Source organism: Mastomys coucha, unplaced genomic scaffold, assembly GCF_008632895.1.
Source record: "Mastomys coucha isolate ucsf_1 unplaced genomic scaffold, UCSF_Mcou_1 pScaffold19, whole genome shotgun sequence".
NCBI classification, from domain to species: Eukaryota; Metazoa; Chordata; class Mammalia; order Rodentia; family Muridae; genus Mastomys; species Mastomys coucha.
This window is the reverse complement of record NW_022196901.1, coordinates 16,718,254-16,735,455: the sequence shown is the minus strand read 5'-3', so window position 1 is coordinate 16,735,455 and position 17,202 is coordinate 16,718,254. Positions and strand designations below refer to the sequence as shown.

At 39.4% G+C, this 17,202-nt stretch overlaps 1 protein-coding gene and 1 long non-coding RNA gene across 3 annotated transcripts in view; one reads left to right on the top strand and one right to left on the bottom strand.

Moving 5' to 3' along the window:
- The window catches only part of Reln (reelin), a 457,134-nt gene that overhangs the window by 290,086 nt on the left and 149,846 nt on the right, over positions 1 to 17,202 (top strand). For both annotated transcript variants that reach the window (XM_031380095.1, XM_031380094.1), the window contains exons 13-19: positions 494 to 606; positions 2,271 to 2,479; positions 3,212 to 3,340; positions 3,998 to 4,107; positions 7,375 to 7,441; positions 11,762 to 11,995; positions 12,649 to 12,810. In XM_031380095.1, coding sequence (XP_031235955.1) covers positions 494 to 606; positions 2,271 to 2,479; positions 3,212 to 3,340; positions 3,998 to 4,107; positions 7,375 to 7,441; positions 11,762 to 11,995; positions 12,649 to 12,810 — 1,024 coding nt within the window. The remainder of the gene's footprint in view (positions 1 to 493; positions 607 to 2,270; positions 2,480 to 3,211; positions 3,341 to 3,997; positions 4,108 to 7,374; positions 7,442 to 11,761; positions 11,996 to 12,648; positions 12,811 to 17,202) is intronic.
- LOC116097521 lies at positions 4,084 to 17,146 on the bottom strand. Its single transcript, XR_004121452.1, has 4 exons — positions 16,754 to 17,146; positions 11,743 to 12,010; positions 10,368 to 10,525; positions 4,084 to 4,241 (listed from the first exon to the last, which is right to left on the bottom strand). It is a non-coding gene; the product is annotated as an uncharacterized LOC116097521 (long non-coding RNA).

Below are 17,202 nucleotides of genomic sequence, written 5' to 3'. Positions count from 1 at the left end.
CACACACACACACACACATACACATACCCACACACTGAAAAGGTGCATATGTACATCTACACTACACATACACACACACACACACACACACACACATGCACACGCACATACATACACACACACACACACATACACATACCCACACACTGAAAAGGCGCATATGTACATCTGCACTACACACACACACACACACACACACACACACACACACACACTTCTTTTTAACTGGGTTGAGTCATGGCCATGTAGCCACTGCTCAACACACTGTTATTTGAGTAATTCCACCAAACAAAGAGGAATGTTGTCCTTGCATGTCAAGTCTTTGATCTGGAACATGGTTCCTCATTAATTAATTTCTTGAGTCTCATTGTTTTTGTGTAAAGGTATCATTAAGTGAGATGTAGTACTGCCATTTGTTTCTCTGATTTCCAATGCCATGTTTGATGTTTTGGGTGCAAGTTGGTTCTAACACTGAATTGTTCGATTGGTACAGGAGGAATCTGTGACCCCGGAGACTCTCATGAAAACGATATCATCTTATATGCGAAGACTGAAGGAAGAAAAGAACACATCGCACTGGACATTCTTTCCTATTCTTCCTATAAGGTACAAATGCCAGTCCTCGTGCCTGGTGACCTACCTCAGAACTCTCAGGCGAAAGCCAGATCCACGAAGACCATGCCAGGCACAGAGGCTACATCCCCTCCATGCCAGGCAGAGGCTACATCCCCTCCATGCCAGGCAGAGGCTACATCCCCTCCATGCCAGGCACAGAGGCTACATCCCCTCCATGCCAGGCACAGAGGATACATCCCCTCCATGCCAGGCACAGAGGATACATCCCTTCCTTGCCACCCCAGGAAATTGCTAAATTTTTTAAGGGACTTGGGAATTTTAACATTTATTTTTATTTTTATTTCTGATATAAATGAGAACTCTGATTTTGTCAGGAAGAATGAATTACACCAATAATAAAGCAAAGCCCAACCCCTCTGACTGGCAGTTATCCTTGTCCCTGAGAAAGCTGTAAACACGGTTGTAATTATGCAGCTTCATAGCCTTGCTTTTAGATGACACTGGCGATTTGCTAGTCAGAAGGCACTGCAAGAGTTCAGATCATTGCTACCCTGACATTTTTCTTTGCTAATTAGAGCTACAGGATTGGTCATTTCCCTGTGCTCTCTGGCTGGACAGTTGTTATTTCTGGTTATTTACAAACATCTAGAAAATCATGCAAGATGCTTGTGATGGGTGTGAATTTTTTTATTCTATCAATATATGCTGATCTTACACTACACTCATTAGTAGTTTCCATATTGATAGCACTTTAACTACTTAACAGCACTTGGGATGTGGGGAGAAGCCTCTGTCAATCACAAGCTTGCTCTATAAGCTATAGTAACAAAGTTTGGACTCCAGAACACAAATAAAAAGCTGGCCATGGTGCACATCTGCAATCTCAACACTGGGGAGGGAACGGGAGGATCCTGGAGCCTGACCAGCCAGTTTAGCTGTATCGATAAGCTCCAGGTTCAGGGAGAGATGCTGTCCCCAAGTGGAAAAAAATAGAGAGCAATTGTTGAGGAAGACACATGACTTCAATCCCTGGCCTTATGTACATAGGTACACACCAATCTACACACACACACACATACACCCAAAATAAAGAGTTTAAAAATGGTCGACAAAGGGAGCAATCAGAGAAAAATATCCAGCAAGTTCAGCATTCAATTGATTGCATAACCCAATGATGGCACTTGGAATGTTATTGTGGACTACTTTTTTGCAATTACATGGTAGGATTCTATCTACTCCAGTCCTATCACTGCTTCACACCAAATCATAGACTTTAAAGATTATGTATTGATTTAACTTGTCTATGGCTATCTCTGTATTGAGTCTCATTTTCAAATTTCCATGTTGGAAAAAACACTAATATTATACAAAGCCACTTTTGAAAGCATTAACAATAAAGTCAAATAATTATCCAACTGCCTGAGTCCTGTGCTCAGTCCTGTCCTGGGAGACACAGACGTGATCAGTCACACGCCAGAAACCTCAGTGTCCACACACAAATTCTGAGTCGTTGAAGTGAGTTGTCCTTGAAGACAAAACCTTCCACATGAACTAATAAATATAACACAGAGTTATAGCCTGGTGCACAGTAAATGGCAGTTACATAGTTTGTGGTTTGCTCGATAGAGCCTAAGAGGATTCATATTGACTCAATGGGAAGGTTTATAAGTAATCTGAGTGTCCTCTTTTGGAAGGTTCCATCTTTGGTTTCTGTGGTCATCAATCCTGAACTTCAGACACCTGCCACCAAATTTTGTCTCAGGCAGAAGAACCACCAGGGGCAAAACCAGAATGCTTGGGCTGTGGACTTCTTCCATATGCTGCCTGTCCTCCCTTCGACAATGTCTCACATGATCCAGTTTTCTATTAATCTGGGATGCGGCACACACCAGCCTGGTAACAGGTGAGAAGCATACAGAGTGTCCTAACCCAGTGGGAAATGAGTGCATGCGCTTGACCATGGAAGTAGGTTTGCCAGTAGACTTTTGGCTGGGATTTTAACAAAATATCCATTACCAAAATACATATTCCTACCTCCTCCCTAAAAAAAAAAATTTTCTTTGATTGGTAAATAGGAGGGATGTGTCTGGGTAGATTTTTCGGTTAGAATAGCTTCATTCTGGGAGCTTGATACAAGCTATCAGAGGTGTTCACACATGCTGTGGCAGCATCCGTTAGAACAGATTGCTGGGCGAAAATAACTGAAGACAAGATTGGCCTCTGTTGGCTGGTGACCCCCTAAGAATAGGTATGGAAGTCAATTAGCACTTCAAGGGCTATGACTTCTCTGCTTCTCTTGCATAAGTGTTGTTCAGATCCTCTGTAAGAATTTTGCTGGCCTCACATTCACAGGATGAAGTGACAGTGTGAGACATGGTAATTGCCTTGCTATCTGTCAAATTCAAAAGCACAAACCCAGCTGACTGTGTATTGTCCTTCAGACATAGCTTTTATGGCTGTAATCCAAGGACTTGCCCTTTGAAGGCTGGTCAGACTTCAGTGAGAGATGACACATTTAGTAAAGGTCTTAGAGGAGTCCCACACTCACGGATTCATTCAAGGTATTTAGCTAGAAATACAAAGAATTGTTTGTTACCTTTGTTCCTTTCTGTCGGGCTTGTTCTGTTGTTATTAGTGTCAGCTTGGAGTTTTCTACTAACCATGGACGGTCTTGGTCCCTACTTCACACTGAGTGCTTGCCAGAGATCTGTGCGGGTCCCCACCTCCCCCACAGCACCATCTACTCCTCGGAAAACTACAGTGGGTGAGTAAACTTGCCCCAAGGTTTTGAGAAAAGATGGATCCATGTTGTGGAATGAAAAACAGTAATTCTGAGACTAGAATTTTAAATAATAGTTAAACTGACTTTTCCTTAAGAGTCATATTGTAAAAATAAATACATGTGTATTTTTAGCTAAATCCTACGTATGACCACACTGTATGAGTCCAGTTATTCTTTATGTATAATGCTTGTGTATTGGATTATATGTCCCATGGCTATTGTTTGTTAAAATAAAAAACATATTGACAAAATACACACTTAAAGCAAGAGTAGAAGAAAGATAACTCATGAAATTAGACCTGGTTCAGACCTTACTCTGCTGTCTACTGTGTGTAATGGTGGTCAGTCTAAATTTCCACATAAATTAAAGCATACTACCTATCTATCCTCTTGTGGACTAGTATAAAATTCAACATGACTGTAAAATTTCCCCCAGCTTACAAAATAAGTACAAGCTACATAGTAAAATATTTACAAGGCCAGAAAATTTAAGCTATAGACCCACAGGTAAATGTAAATACTTCATTAATTTCGGTGTTATTGCAAGCACACAGAAACAGGAACCTCACACACATGTAAAACGAATCCAGAAGCCAGGAGCAGAGTTGTGAAGCTGAGCTCATGCTAAATTCCTTGCAGGTGGAACCGAATCACGATTCCCCTCCCTAACGCGGCACTCACCCGAGACACCAGGATTCGCTGGAGACAAACAGGACCAATCCTCGGAAACATGTGGGCAATTGATAATGGTTAGTGTCTGCGTCCGTCACAATCACGAGCCATTGATGTAGGCTTTTCCGGTGTTTTGTCAGTACGCACAGACTTAATCACATTTCTAAGTCATGGTCTTGAGCTTCATTAAACGCCCTTTCTTCCTTTTCTCCTTTGCATTCCGTCAGAAGCCCAGGGATGCACAATCAGAAAAAAAGAAAAAAAAAATAGGCTGTGTAGTCAGCAATATTAGATGCTGAGATGTCTCAACATACATAATTTTAAAATGCTTAAATCCCTAAAATTCAAATTCGCAGTTGATGACAAGGGATAGCCTAACAGTTTCTTGAATTTTTATGCAAAATTACCATAAGTACCATACTGCGTGTATTAAAATAAGACCTATTCTTCTAAGTCACTTCCATAACATCTGGGATGCTTGTGCTCCAGTTGTAGACGTTACACAGAACAGGGCAGCAGCATCTCTATGGTACTAGTGAGACCTCTTCCCTGTTTTCAGAAAATAGCACGAAAGAAATATGTGGCTATCCATATTCAGAAACTGGTGACTGCATTGTTGATTATTTCTGCATAATTTAAAAACCAGCCTTTGTATGGGGCAGTCTACACTTTAGTGTACAATAAGAGAAGATATCTTATGATGTTAAGTTACATGGCTTTTACATTATTATTAAACACCAATCATGTTTGTTTATTTGTTTGTTTGTTCCACATTCATTTCTGGGTAGACTTATAGGACATATATAAATCTGACTGAATGTTTATTCAAGAAGTGGAAGGGTTCTGTAGAGGAGACAATAAGAATAGATGGAAGGACAAAATGTCAGTACTTAAGCAATTTTAACCTACCCTCTGTCTTAGTTTGTCTTATTTAATAAAACCATACTTTAATGCTGATTTTCCACATATTAATCTTCTCTTTCTGTTTTTGAATAATTTAAATCCTGAGAAACTAATTGCATAAAGTTCTTAAATTTTGAAGACCTCTTCAGGCAAGTTAATTTACTCGTATGCCAATATGAAGTCTATGTTGAATATTTAAAAAAAAAAAAAAAAAGGCCCATGATACTAAACCTACTGTATAAACTAAACTAACTAAAGTTTAATTTGTTAAAATAAAGTTTCTCCACTGGTAGAATATTTGCAAAGCATTTTAATCATCACAGCTGCTGATGGGTTCCAGGGTGTGTGCCCACAGCGCAGTAGGATATGAATGGATTTTGCCAGAGTCCTTCTTTTTAAGGGTTCATAGTGAATCTTTTTTACTTTTAATAATCATAAAAGAAGTTTAAAATTAGCAATAGAATGAAGTACAAGTATGAGGGAATTAAAGAATAATAAATATATATATATACATACATACATACATGTATACATACATGTATGTATGCATGCCTATGAAAAGGTTTTCCCGTTTCCTAAAGAAAGCACTTAGATCACTGCTCAGGGTCTAGGAGTCTTTCCAACACTCTGCTAAGCACGGGTCATGCTTTGAGTCGCAAGGGAAAAGCTGAAAACCCAGAGAGTGCGCATGCTCAGTGCTGCCTGCACATCTCAGGCGCAGTGTCTTCAGTTCCCTTACCATCCCCCGTGAGGCTGTCCAGGAACGGGCATGCTCGCTGGTCAGGAGGAAGACCCATATTTCTTCCAGAAAGAACACCTCTGCCATCTCTCCCACCTAACTCTCAAACCCTAGAACTTCATTGCAGGAATCTTGAGACAATGTGGATAAATGTGGCAAGGAAAGTACATGGGGAAAACAGCACCATATCATAATTTTGTTAGGTGACAATCCTGAAATTGTTAACAAAATGGAAAATACCAGCCCAGCCTATGTCTGCTTGTGTCTACTTCTCCAACTATGTTATGGTGGTGATGATGAAATCAGTCAGGGAGGATGATAAATGCTTGATTATAACTTTATTGACTGGGGAAAGCTTGTGTTATTGATGATCTTGTTTCTATGAAGGCTTTTCAAAAGAATGACATGGTGTTGAGACCCCATGAACCACCAAAATAACCCTGTAGAGTGCAGAATACTCTCACAGGACCCAGGTCAGGGCCTCCTGCAACTTCCTACCCAGTGTGTCTGATGCGTTCCTCAGTACTTCTTGGACAGTGGAGCCTGTTGGATAGCATGGTTGGAGAGTGGTGGTAGTTGTGCCAATTACAGACATGTGGTACAGGGTATCATGAACATGATAAACTTATTATTTTCTCTAAGAAAAATCACCCCACTTTACAGCCTGGAGACTTCAAGGTTTAGTCAGGGTAAATCACTTACCCAGGGTTTTCCAAAAGCCGAAATGTAAATCTAGGATCTTTGGATGCCTAATGCCAGTACCTTTAACCCGGCAGTGCGCTGTCTGATCTCTTCTAAATACGCAGCTTGCTTCGCCAAGACGTTTTGCCCTGCAACTCGATAGATTTTCTGCCCCTACTAATTTAGTATGGGGGTTATGTGCCCCTGAGAATTCAGATTACAGCAAAGCTTATTTTAAAGTAAATTCTTTATAGGACTTAGAAGAAAGTGGTAAGAGGTGGGCAGGTTTTCATGCCGGAAACTGAGTATTACAGGTCCTAACAACCACTGCATGTCTGCTCTGTATTACTTTTGGTCCCTGTTATCCTAATGATTATTACTATACTCATTATAAAATACTTGTATCTTTACATGTAATAGAGTCTGAGTACTTCAGATATAACCCTTTCAGTCCTTTTCAGAATACTGATGACTGGAATTTATGTCTACGCCATCACATTGTCGGTGAAGCCACCATCTAGTGAGGAGCTGTACATCATGGAGAGGGCTTTATGCTCAACAACATTCTTAATGTTCGCTCCATATTTCCAGGGGGGAGGAATTAATATTTAGAAATATGTGTAACGCTCATCTGTAATTTTATAGATTTCCTCCCTGGTAAGACTAGGAATTATAGCTGTGGCCTCTCCACTTGGAGATGTATCAGATAGATCCTTTTTTTTTCTCCCTAAAGAATATGTGCATTATAGAATATCCAAAAAACACAGGCAGTACTGGTCTGTCTGTAATGATTGGGGCAGAAGATATTTCAGTAAGGAATATAAATTACATGGCCCTGTTCCTGTGAGTATAAATATTAAAATCTTGAGAGAATTATTTATGGAAATTAAAAGAGATCTAACATATTTGTGACCAAGTGCTCGGCGCTTCGTGGATACTGCTTTCTAAGATTGTGTTGGTAAGGGGTCTTGGGCTCTCCAGTTGTGTTGCCATCTTTCACATGACTTCTTTCTCCCTATAGTTTATATAGGTCCATCGTGTCTCAAATTCTGTTCTGGCAGAGGACAATGCACTCGGCATGGTTGCAAGTAAGCATTTGAAAATAATATATATGGTTGTCCATTTTTATATATGCATTGAATATCAAGGCCACAAGCCATATAAATATATTTAATATTCTTTTCTAGAATTTGTATTATTTTTAAAACCAAATCAGGATACTCAAAATGGAATTGTTGTATGTGTATATGTGCCTCACATGTATATATGTTTAAGTATGACACATGGAAGGGGTATTATGTAATGTGTATGGGTAATGTATTGAGCAAGGAAATATATGCAAAGGCCATCAGAGGACATAGAGTGTCCTAACCCTTACTCTATGCTTATTCCTTTGAGACCGGGTCTCTCACTGAACCTAGGACTACACTAGCAGCCAGCAAGCCCCAGGGACCCTCCTGTCTCTGCCTTCCACATCTCCTGGGCTATAGTCATGCATGCAGTCACACCCAGCTGTCTATGTCTACTCCAGCACTTTGGGTCAGGCTCTCATGTTTGTATGACAAGCATTCTTGACCACTGATCTATCTAGCCAGTTCTTAAGTATAACTTAACTACAATTTGGAAGTAAAATTAATGAATAAATTTATATTAGGCTAATTGTAAAAACTGTAATATCCTTCATGTAAATCTGTAATAAATTCAAAACCCTCATAGCTGTATAGTCAGCTTTCTGTACATTTTATAGAACAGTGATGCTGACTCTCAAGTCTGAAATAATACACTAATAGGGTAATATCTCCACAAGTGAATTATATTATATTAATACCAAAAATGGATTATCACATTTATTATGTCAATCCTACATTAATATTTAATTATAAATCTCTTGTGACTTCCTGGAACCAGAGGCCATCTTTTCCATACACATAAGTTTTCAATACCTCCAAACAAAAAAAGTAATTAATTGGGTAACTAATTAATGAGTACACAGTTTACAAAGGAGCTTTGAACCAGCTTTTATAAAAGTTGTAAGACAACACTGGGATAAGTATGTCAGATTAATTTTTAAAACTGAATTTTATCAAATTTAATTGACAAAGAGATCACTCTATACAATTAAATATTTTATGAAACGTGAAGAATTGAAAAGTTTCTGTTTATACTTAAGTTTCTGTTTATACTTAAGCCGGGCGGTGGTGGCGCACGCCTTTAATCCCAGCACTTGGGAGGCAGAGGCAGGCGGATTTCTGAGTTTGAGGCCAGCCTGGTCTGCAGAGTAAGTTCCAGGACAGCCACGGTTACACAGAGAAACCCTGTCTCGGAAGAACTGAATAGGAACAGCAATAACTTTTTTGGGTCAGGGGTCATATGAACACGCTGAAGTATGTGTGGTTTTCAACTGTGTAGCTGTCTGCATGTTTGTGTGTATGTGTGTATGTCTGTGCATACGTGTATACATGTCTGCATATATATATAGCTATGTGTATCCATGTGCATGCATGAGTATAGAAGTCATATGACACATTGGGGTGTCATTCCGTAGTAGCCATTTACTTTGGTATCTTGAAACCAGATTTCTTCCTCTCCACCTCTCTTTCTCATATGAATGTGCGTGTTTTTGTTGGGATGGGGAGGTGAGCACCCTGAAATGTGTGTGTTTTCAACTGTGTAAACATGTGTGTGTGTGTTTATGTGTATTTGTGTGGTGTGTACATATGTACACATGTATAGAAATCATTCATTAGGAGCCACTCCCCTTGGTTTTTAAAACCAGATCTCCCCCTGTCTCTGTCTGTCTCTAGCTCCCCCACTCCACCCCCTTGGTTTGGGCCTTGCAGCTGGGCTTCACATGCTGACCAGTAAGCCCTAGGAATCTTCCTGATGCTACCTCCCAAAGACAAGGGTTTAAAATGAGTACCACGATGCCCTGCTTTTATGTAGGTGCTTGGGACTAAGCTCATTTCTCACACTTGTACAACAGGCACCCTAGCAAGTGAGACATCTCTCTGAACTCAACTTCAGTTAAATGCCTGCCCCAAGTAGCTTGTTAACTCTTTGAAATGATAGCTATATTTTTCTCAAATTGCTGTTTCTCTATTATCTATAACAAAACCATCTACTTTTTTAATGTATTTCAAATAAAATTAACACAAGGGAAATTTGAATTGTAAGTCTATGCTTCTAGAAACTATTTTAAAATAAAAATTTTTCAAGAATAAACAGTGCCATCTCTTTCTGAAGTTTGACTGAATAGTTTGACAATTGGAAGTTTTATTTTCTCCATATTCTGGTAATATTTTATATAACATTGATTGCCTTTGCTCTTTTGTGGAAAGACTAAACATTTACCTCCTGCCCCATTTTTCTGGGAATATGCAGTTTATTGAGTTAGAATACAATTATACAGAAAAGAAATGTCTATCCAATACTACTTACTCTTTGTGAGTAAATTTTAAACCTGGCACCACCCCTCCTCCATCATTATTGTTGCTGTTTTCTGGCAGGTCTTCACTCCTTCCTGCCCCGGAACACTTTCTGGCCTGCGTGCATCTTGGGGCTGAATTTATAAACTGACAGTTCACTTAGCTGGTAACCCTAACCCTGTCACAGATCTTAATGAGAAGAGAGTGTGGAGGCATTTCTGGAGCGTTACCCATGTATCTGAACAGGGGGAGAATTTTCCTGACAACAGACTGAATATATGGCTACATTTGGAGAGTTGTAAATGAACCAGCAGTGGGCATATTAGGAGCCAGATAGTTTCTGGTTGTTCTTAAAGTCACCAATGCAATTGCTGAAAAGCAAGCTCTGCAAAGAATCTATTGTTTTGTCTTTAAATGCGGTGGTGTCGTTACTGGAGTTCTGTCTGAATTACAGAATCTTTATTAAAAGCAGATCTCAGAACCATCTAGTGGGAAGAGACTCCCATGTGGTCTGTATCTAAATGAACATCTCTTGCTCCCACTCTGGTTCTAAGAGGACAATATATAAGATTCACAAGAGTGCACTTACCCTGAGGTGCACTATGCTACTCTTACTGGAAAACACATTCCAGTTGCTTGCCGTGCAAATCACACTTATGCTCCCAGGGTGTCCAATTTAGCTTATGTTTTCTTGCCTGTTTGGAAACTTCTTGGTGACTCGGAGGATGGCTGTATCTATGAAGTAGCCTGTAAAGAAGTCGGGGCTCATTAACATGGTCAGTAGGTAGTCATTTTCTCTCCTTCATTTTTCCGGGAAGCTGTTTACATTGCCAAGACAGCCCTCAAATTCACGCTGTATTAGTTCTTGGCATTTTAGGGCCTAACTTCCTTGTTAACCTGAAAAAAATACTATACTATCATGTTGGAAAATATAATGTACATCAAATTTAGCATTTTATTTCCACTTGATGTCACATTCCGAGGACCCTGGAGAAGGCCATCGTGAGCCTTGGGTTACAGAAACACTGCCAGAGAGCATCCTCTGAACCGGGCCATAACACCCACCCATTGGTAGACTGCTGTGTGGAAGAGTTATTTCAGACTTCAGGAAGCTTAAAGGCTTCAGTACAAAATGATCCTGCACAGTTCTACTAAGGACTTGTATCTAGGTCAGAGGTGTGCATTTTCCCTTGAAATCCTTGTTTTCATGCCCTCAAAATATATAAAATAATTCCTTTCATAATTTCACATTTACCTTTGTTCTTCGATGAAACTTACTCTAGATCTTTTATTAGAAGCATTTCATGAGACAGAGGCAGGCTGATCTCTGTGAGTTCAAGGCCAATTTGGTCTACAGAGCAAGTTCCAGGGGAGCCAGGGCTACACAGAGAAACCCTGTCTCTAGGGGGGAAAAGTTTTACATGATTTCATAAAGTTTATGAGCATCATGAATAAAAATCACATGTGCTTTCAAGGATTTTAAGCTGTCAGCTTGTGCATATCTTGGTGCACTTTAGATAAGCCCTAATATTGGTCAAAGGTAAATGCTGAGATGTTTTTAATCATAGCTTTTTACAATAGGGCTCTGCAGAGATTGATTTCTTCTGGAATATTTACGGTCTATTGGCCCTTATTAAATTTTCAGATCAGTAGTCTCCAAAGACTAATGAGGCTTGTTTACCACTCACTCAATCCCTAGTCTGTGGATACCTACTCCACCGCCACCCACACCACCCATCTCACCCACCTCCTTTACTCCCCCCCACTTCCCACTCCTCCACCCCTTCACCCCTCCACCCACCTCCTGCCGACCAACCTCACCCCACCCACACCACATACACACACACACACACACACACACACACACACACACACACACAAGTAAGCTCAGTATTGTCCAAAGGATGGACCATCAAGATCAGCAGGCTCTGAAGAACCTACAGCTCAAGACTCATTTCCAGTACCTTTCTATCTTTCTTTCAGGTGTGACCCAGGCTTTTCTGGCCCAGCTTGTGAGATGGCGTCTCAGACATTCCCAATGTTTATTTCGGAAAGCTTTGGCAGTTCCAGACTTTCTTCTTACCATAACTTTTACTCTATCCGTGGTGCTGAAGTCAGCTTTGGTTGTGGTGTCTTAGCCAGTGGTAAGGCTCTGGTTTTCAACAAAGATGGGAGGCGGCAGCTAATCACATCCTTTCTGGACAGCTCACAGTCCAGGTGAGTGCTGGTGGGCTAGAACATATACAGAAAGCATGCGATTGGGTTTGGATCCATTTTCAGTTTGTAGTCTTTTTCTTTTACTAGATGGATATATCTTCTAGTCTTTAAGTAGGCTGGAAGGATGCTTAGTTTGTTTATAATTAATTTCCCTAGTTTTTTAATAAACTAGAAGACTCACCAATGACTTTGAGCTACTAACAACTGGCATTATTTTTTAAATATGAGATGCTTGCATCAAAACTGTGTTCTTAAGCCAAAGCTTGGTTAATTATTCATGTAGTTTATTTATTTGACAGCTTGCAGGGGCTGATTAGATTTACTCTATGTCATCCCTTCCCCCAGTGCCTGATAAATAATGCAGTAAAGGAATGATTGGCATTTTAAGTATGTATACACAAGTACACAGTATACAAGTAGTTATAAGTGTACTTATATTTTATAAATACATCTGTGTCTATAAAATACATACACATCTTCTACACTTATTTATACATCTCACAGTACAATAACTTATATTTTATAAACTAATGATGTGAACCTAGAGCTTTTGAGATGTTCATTTCAATGCATTTGAAATTCTTTGAAAACAAAACTTAGTGTATCAAAAAGAATATTAATGTGTTTACTAACTGTGAATTACTCATGTCTAGGTTTCTGCAATTCACACTGAGGCTGGGGAGCAAGTCTGTGCTGAGCACATGCAGAGCCCCTGACCAGCCAGGGGAGGGAGTTCTACTGCACTATTCATATGACAATGGGATAACGTGGAAACTCCTGGAACACTATTCATATCTCAACTACCATGAGCCCAGGTATGTCAGAGCACATCAGCAAAAGTGGATTCTGTAATATTTCCTGGCATGAACCATAATTCAATTTTACAATATCGTGAGGGGCCAAATTATATAAGATTCTGTCTATTCTTCTACTGTAATGAACAATGAGTAAAGCCATATTTTCTAATCTATGTGTTCTACTGACTTCAATACTTCAAAGGAATAAGTTCTTGTATTTTGAAATGTGTATCTAAGGAAATTACTTTGATAGTTAGGAAAGAAATAGAGCCTATACTATTATTCTTAACCACAGAACATTTTGTAATACTAAATTACATACAAATATTAAAATAATTCATTAAAGCTGATAACCAGCATGTTTTGAGTTTTCACTCAGTAAAGTAGTAAACATGAATAAATTTTTCTCACGTGTATTGATTCCCTGATAATGGCATAGGTAAAGATAAAAATAAAATCCTTTCCTCCAGCCACTTCTGTTTCTCTCTACTGTATATCTCATGGCTGTACACACAACTGTCAGAGTAAGATTTACCTGATGAGACTATCCTTCACTGGTGACCCTGGTAACAATGTTACCCACAAATGTTTCAAAGGTACTCTGGCCTGCTATAATACACACAGGGCTTCTGAGAAAAGTCCCCTAGAAAGACCCAAAGGAGAGAAGGAAGGGAAATGGCAGCAGTTGAGGTAGCAAGTCAAGCACCATTAGAGGCGAGGGCTGCACCACACTTATATTCACGTACAAACTCCTACTACTTCCTTTGGGGAAGTACCCTTTTCTCCTGGGGTGGGGAGGCAGTTGGTCCTCAAAATTTGCCCTGGAACCATGGGAGTAGGCAAGGTTTAAAAGTAAGAGAAAAGAGGACTCATAATGCATATGATGTATTTTACAGTCTTATAATGGCCACTCCCACTTTAATCATTTGCAAATAAGATAATAACTTTGTGCATAAAATGAAGTAGAGTATATCAGAGCCAATCACTCACTATTGTGACCTAAATTTTACACATTAAAACAACTCCCCAGCTTCAGTGGATACTTTTGTTGTACATATAAACATGTGAGACTAAATTCTCTTTATCACTCAGAGATACACAAGTCCCATAGAAATGTTCCAAGGACTCTCCGTAGTTAGTATGAATCAATAAATTAAACAAAGAGCAACAGGATGAAATCATGAAAGAAATATTATTATCCTAAGTGAAGTTAGCCTAGTACCCAACGTTTTCCTGACAAAGATGGACAGCTGCAAAATTCAGCAATCTATGTAATTAAATATAATCCATCTTTGTTGATATGAAAGATAATGACATATTTAATGTGCTCCTGCAAAGGTGTGGTTAGCTGTGCCCAGCATTTGACAGTAGCATTCTTCTTCTAAGCAGAATTAAGGCAGCTCTTCAGTTTTAGGAACGTGTTTGCTTTAAAAGATTAAGATCAGGCTGGAGGATTTCTTTTTTAAGAAGAATGGTAGTGGCCCCCAAACCCACATTTCCTGCATTTGCACATCTGACTGTAAGACTCCTCTCCCTCACAAATATTAATAAAAGCTGACATGGCAGAACTAGAATTTGATATATTCTAGGTGCTAAATTATATTCTTCATAATAAATAATACAAACCATGGAAATATTTCAGAGAGTTAAATATGTCTTGATGCCTTTAGCCATGCCGTCTGTTTTCTTCAGTATAAATTGCTTCCTGTAATTGCTTTGAATCCTATATTATCTTTTGATGTCACAGTTGTTCGGAAATGAAGTATGAGCCATATGTTGGTCTTCTAGCTGGCCACCACTATCACTAAAGGACAGTTTCAGATAGTGTGTGATTCATTCAAAAATAAAAGAACTGTCTGCTTATGTATCAAGTCTGAAATCTTGTAATATGCCTAATCTGAATGAATACCTTGTGAACTAGTTGGTTCTTTTATTAGTGTAAAATATCATAATTCTGTTAGAGCTTAAATTTATCTTAGCCTTCTTCTTACTTATATTTTTATAGTTTAAATTATTTAAAAATCAAATCTCGATCAATTTTTATGCCTTGATTATTTATTGGATTTGATCACATTGTTTCAAGTTTCCCAATTCTGTAATATATACAAAATTTAAAAAAATAGCTCCATGAAGCCTGGGGAAGTGGCTCAGTTCAGATTCCCAAAATCCACATAAAAGTTGGTTGATTTGAGCAGCTGCTTGCAAGGCAAAGCTTGGATTGCCTGGGTCAGTCTCCCTAGGCTAGCAGAGTTCAATGCCAGGTTCAGCTAGAGACTCTGCCCCACAAATAAAATGACAACCATCAATCAAGAAGGACACTCAACATGAACCTCAGGCCCCCGTACGTGTGTGCATTCATTTGTACACACGTGTGTCAACACACACACATGTGTAAACACACACACACACAGGCCAAAGCGAAAAGAAGGTATAATACCTATTACCCACATCTCTAACCTAAATCTCTGTATTCTCACTGCGAGACATTCTACTCCAAGGCTCCCTAGCTGTTCCAGCCAGCCACTCTGATATGTAAAGAGCCAGGATATCATTAAGAACCCCCGCCCACTTGGCAGATGTGTGGAATTGAAGACCAAGACCAAGAAGCAGCAGTGTGTTTCGATCTAAATCCCACCGCAGACACTTAGCTTCTGCTCCACCCCACAAGGGGCACTTGCCTCCCTCTGCCTCTGTGTCCACACCTCAACCCCACAAGGGACACTTGGCCTCCCTCTGCCTCTGTGTCCACACCTCTTTTGGCCTCCAATGCCGACACTTAACATCAGTGGTTTGTTTTCACCGTGCATTACCACAGCTTTACATTCTGACATAAAGGTGAAAGGCAAAGAAAAAGGTTCTGGCCCTTGCCTTGGGATGTTTTTATCCTCATTTCTCGGGTGAAGATGCTGAGGCACATAAGGCAGCCTGCCTTTGGCTGCAAAGTCATCAGTCTCAGGGGATCCTTACTCAAGGGTCTAACTACAGCTCAAGAATAGTAACTCCTCTGTTATGAAAACACTGATCTCTCTAATGACTCTTAGTTATATGTATGTACATAAAATACTCTACTTTTAGCTATTTTTAAGCACATATATCTGTTCATCTGAGAGATTATTAACTGCATTTAAAATTATTAAAATAGAAAATTATAATTTTCTAATATACTAACCAAATTAAATTATCAAGTGATAATTTAATAGTTGCATTACTGAACCAGCTAGGAAATAGTTCAATTATCTTTACTATGCATGTTATGAATAAATACTCATAGCCATACAATAAGTATGAAGAAAAATGGAAGTGAAAACTATCAAAAATGTTTAACTATGCCATCATATTAACTATCATCCAATTAATTCTATCAGTAAGAAGTTTGCCATATTATGGAAACCATTTTAAGACTACAAAGGTATTTAGGTCTTTGCTTTTCTAGTTTAATAAAATGTCTTTCTAGCTTAAGTTTTTAAATTTATACTTTTTTAATTTAAATTACTGTGTTTCTATATTGATGTCCCACTATTCTTTAAGATGTGTTTTCTCTTGGTTTATAAAGTTCCAACTAGTGACTGTCACCAACACAGGCACTCACATTCTTCTGCCCATATATTCCTAAGCAAGCAGTTAAGGGAAAAAATATATTAATTTGTATTAGATTAATCACATTTCCAAGCTATAGTTTTAACACTTTTTTACACATACACACACGCACGCACACACACACAAAGAACTATAAAAAGCAATCTCTGAAGAAAGCCAGCCTTGGACATTGACATTTCAGGCACATTAAGTTACCCATATACCCACGTAGCCCACAAACGAGTGAAGTTTATCTTTCTCTTCACTGGCTGAGGAAAACCTCCACAGGCGCTCCAGCATGCATCTATTGCAGGCTCCTCTCCCGGAGCTTAGCTGAGCCCTGATGGAGACAAACGTCCTCTTTGCTGCCCGCTTTACATCTCACCTCGAGCATGGATGTGAGCAGCTGTGGGACTGTGATTGATGGAGCTTTCAGGCTGGTGTCGTTTCAGAGGCCATTAAAGTGCAGTTCCTGCTGTTGTGTACAATAATTGCTCCTTGAAATTAGGTATTATTCTTAATTTTCTTCACCATTTGTCAGAGACAGGTTTGTTGCCGTGCCATTGGGACATGGCTATTGACTCAGGGGAGCATGGAGGCACCATGTTGCCTTTGCACCACGGCTGTAACTGTGACAAGCCACTCAGGCTCACCCTTTGCCACTTTGACGTGTTCACTGTGTTTGATTGAATTAGCTTCTTTGAGTACCCATGAATGAAAACAGTCACATTTTTTGATATGTGTTGAGGACATTGTTGGAGATATTCAGCAAGCCAGACATCTCAGGAGAATGTATATAATAGAACCATGCTAAGCACCATACTTCTGGGGGGT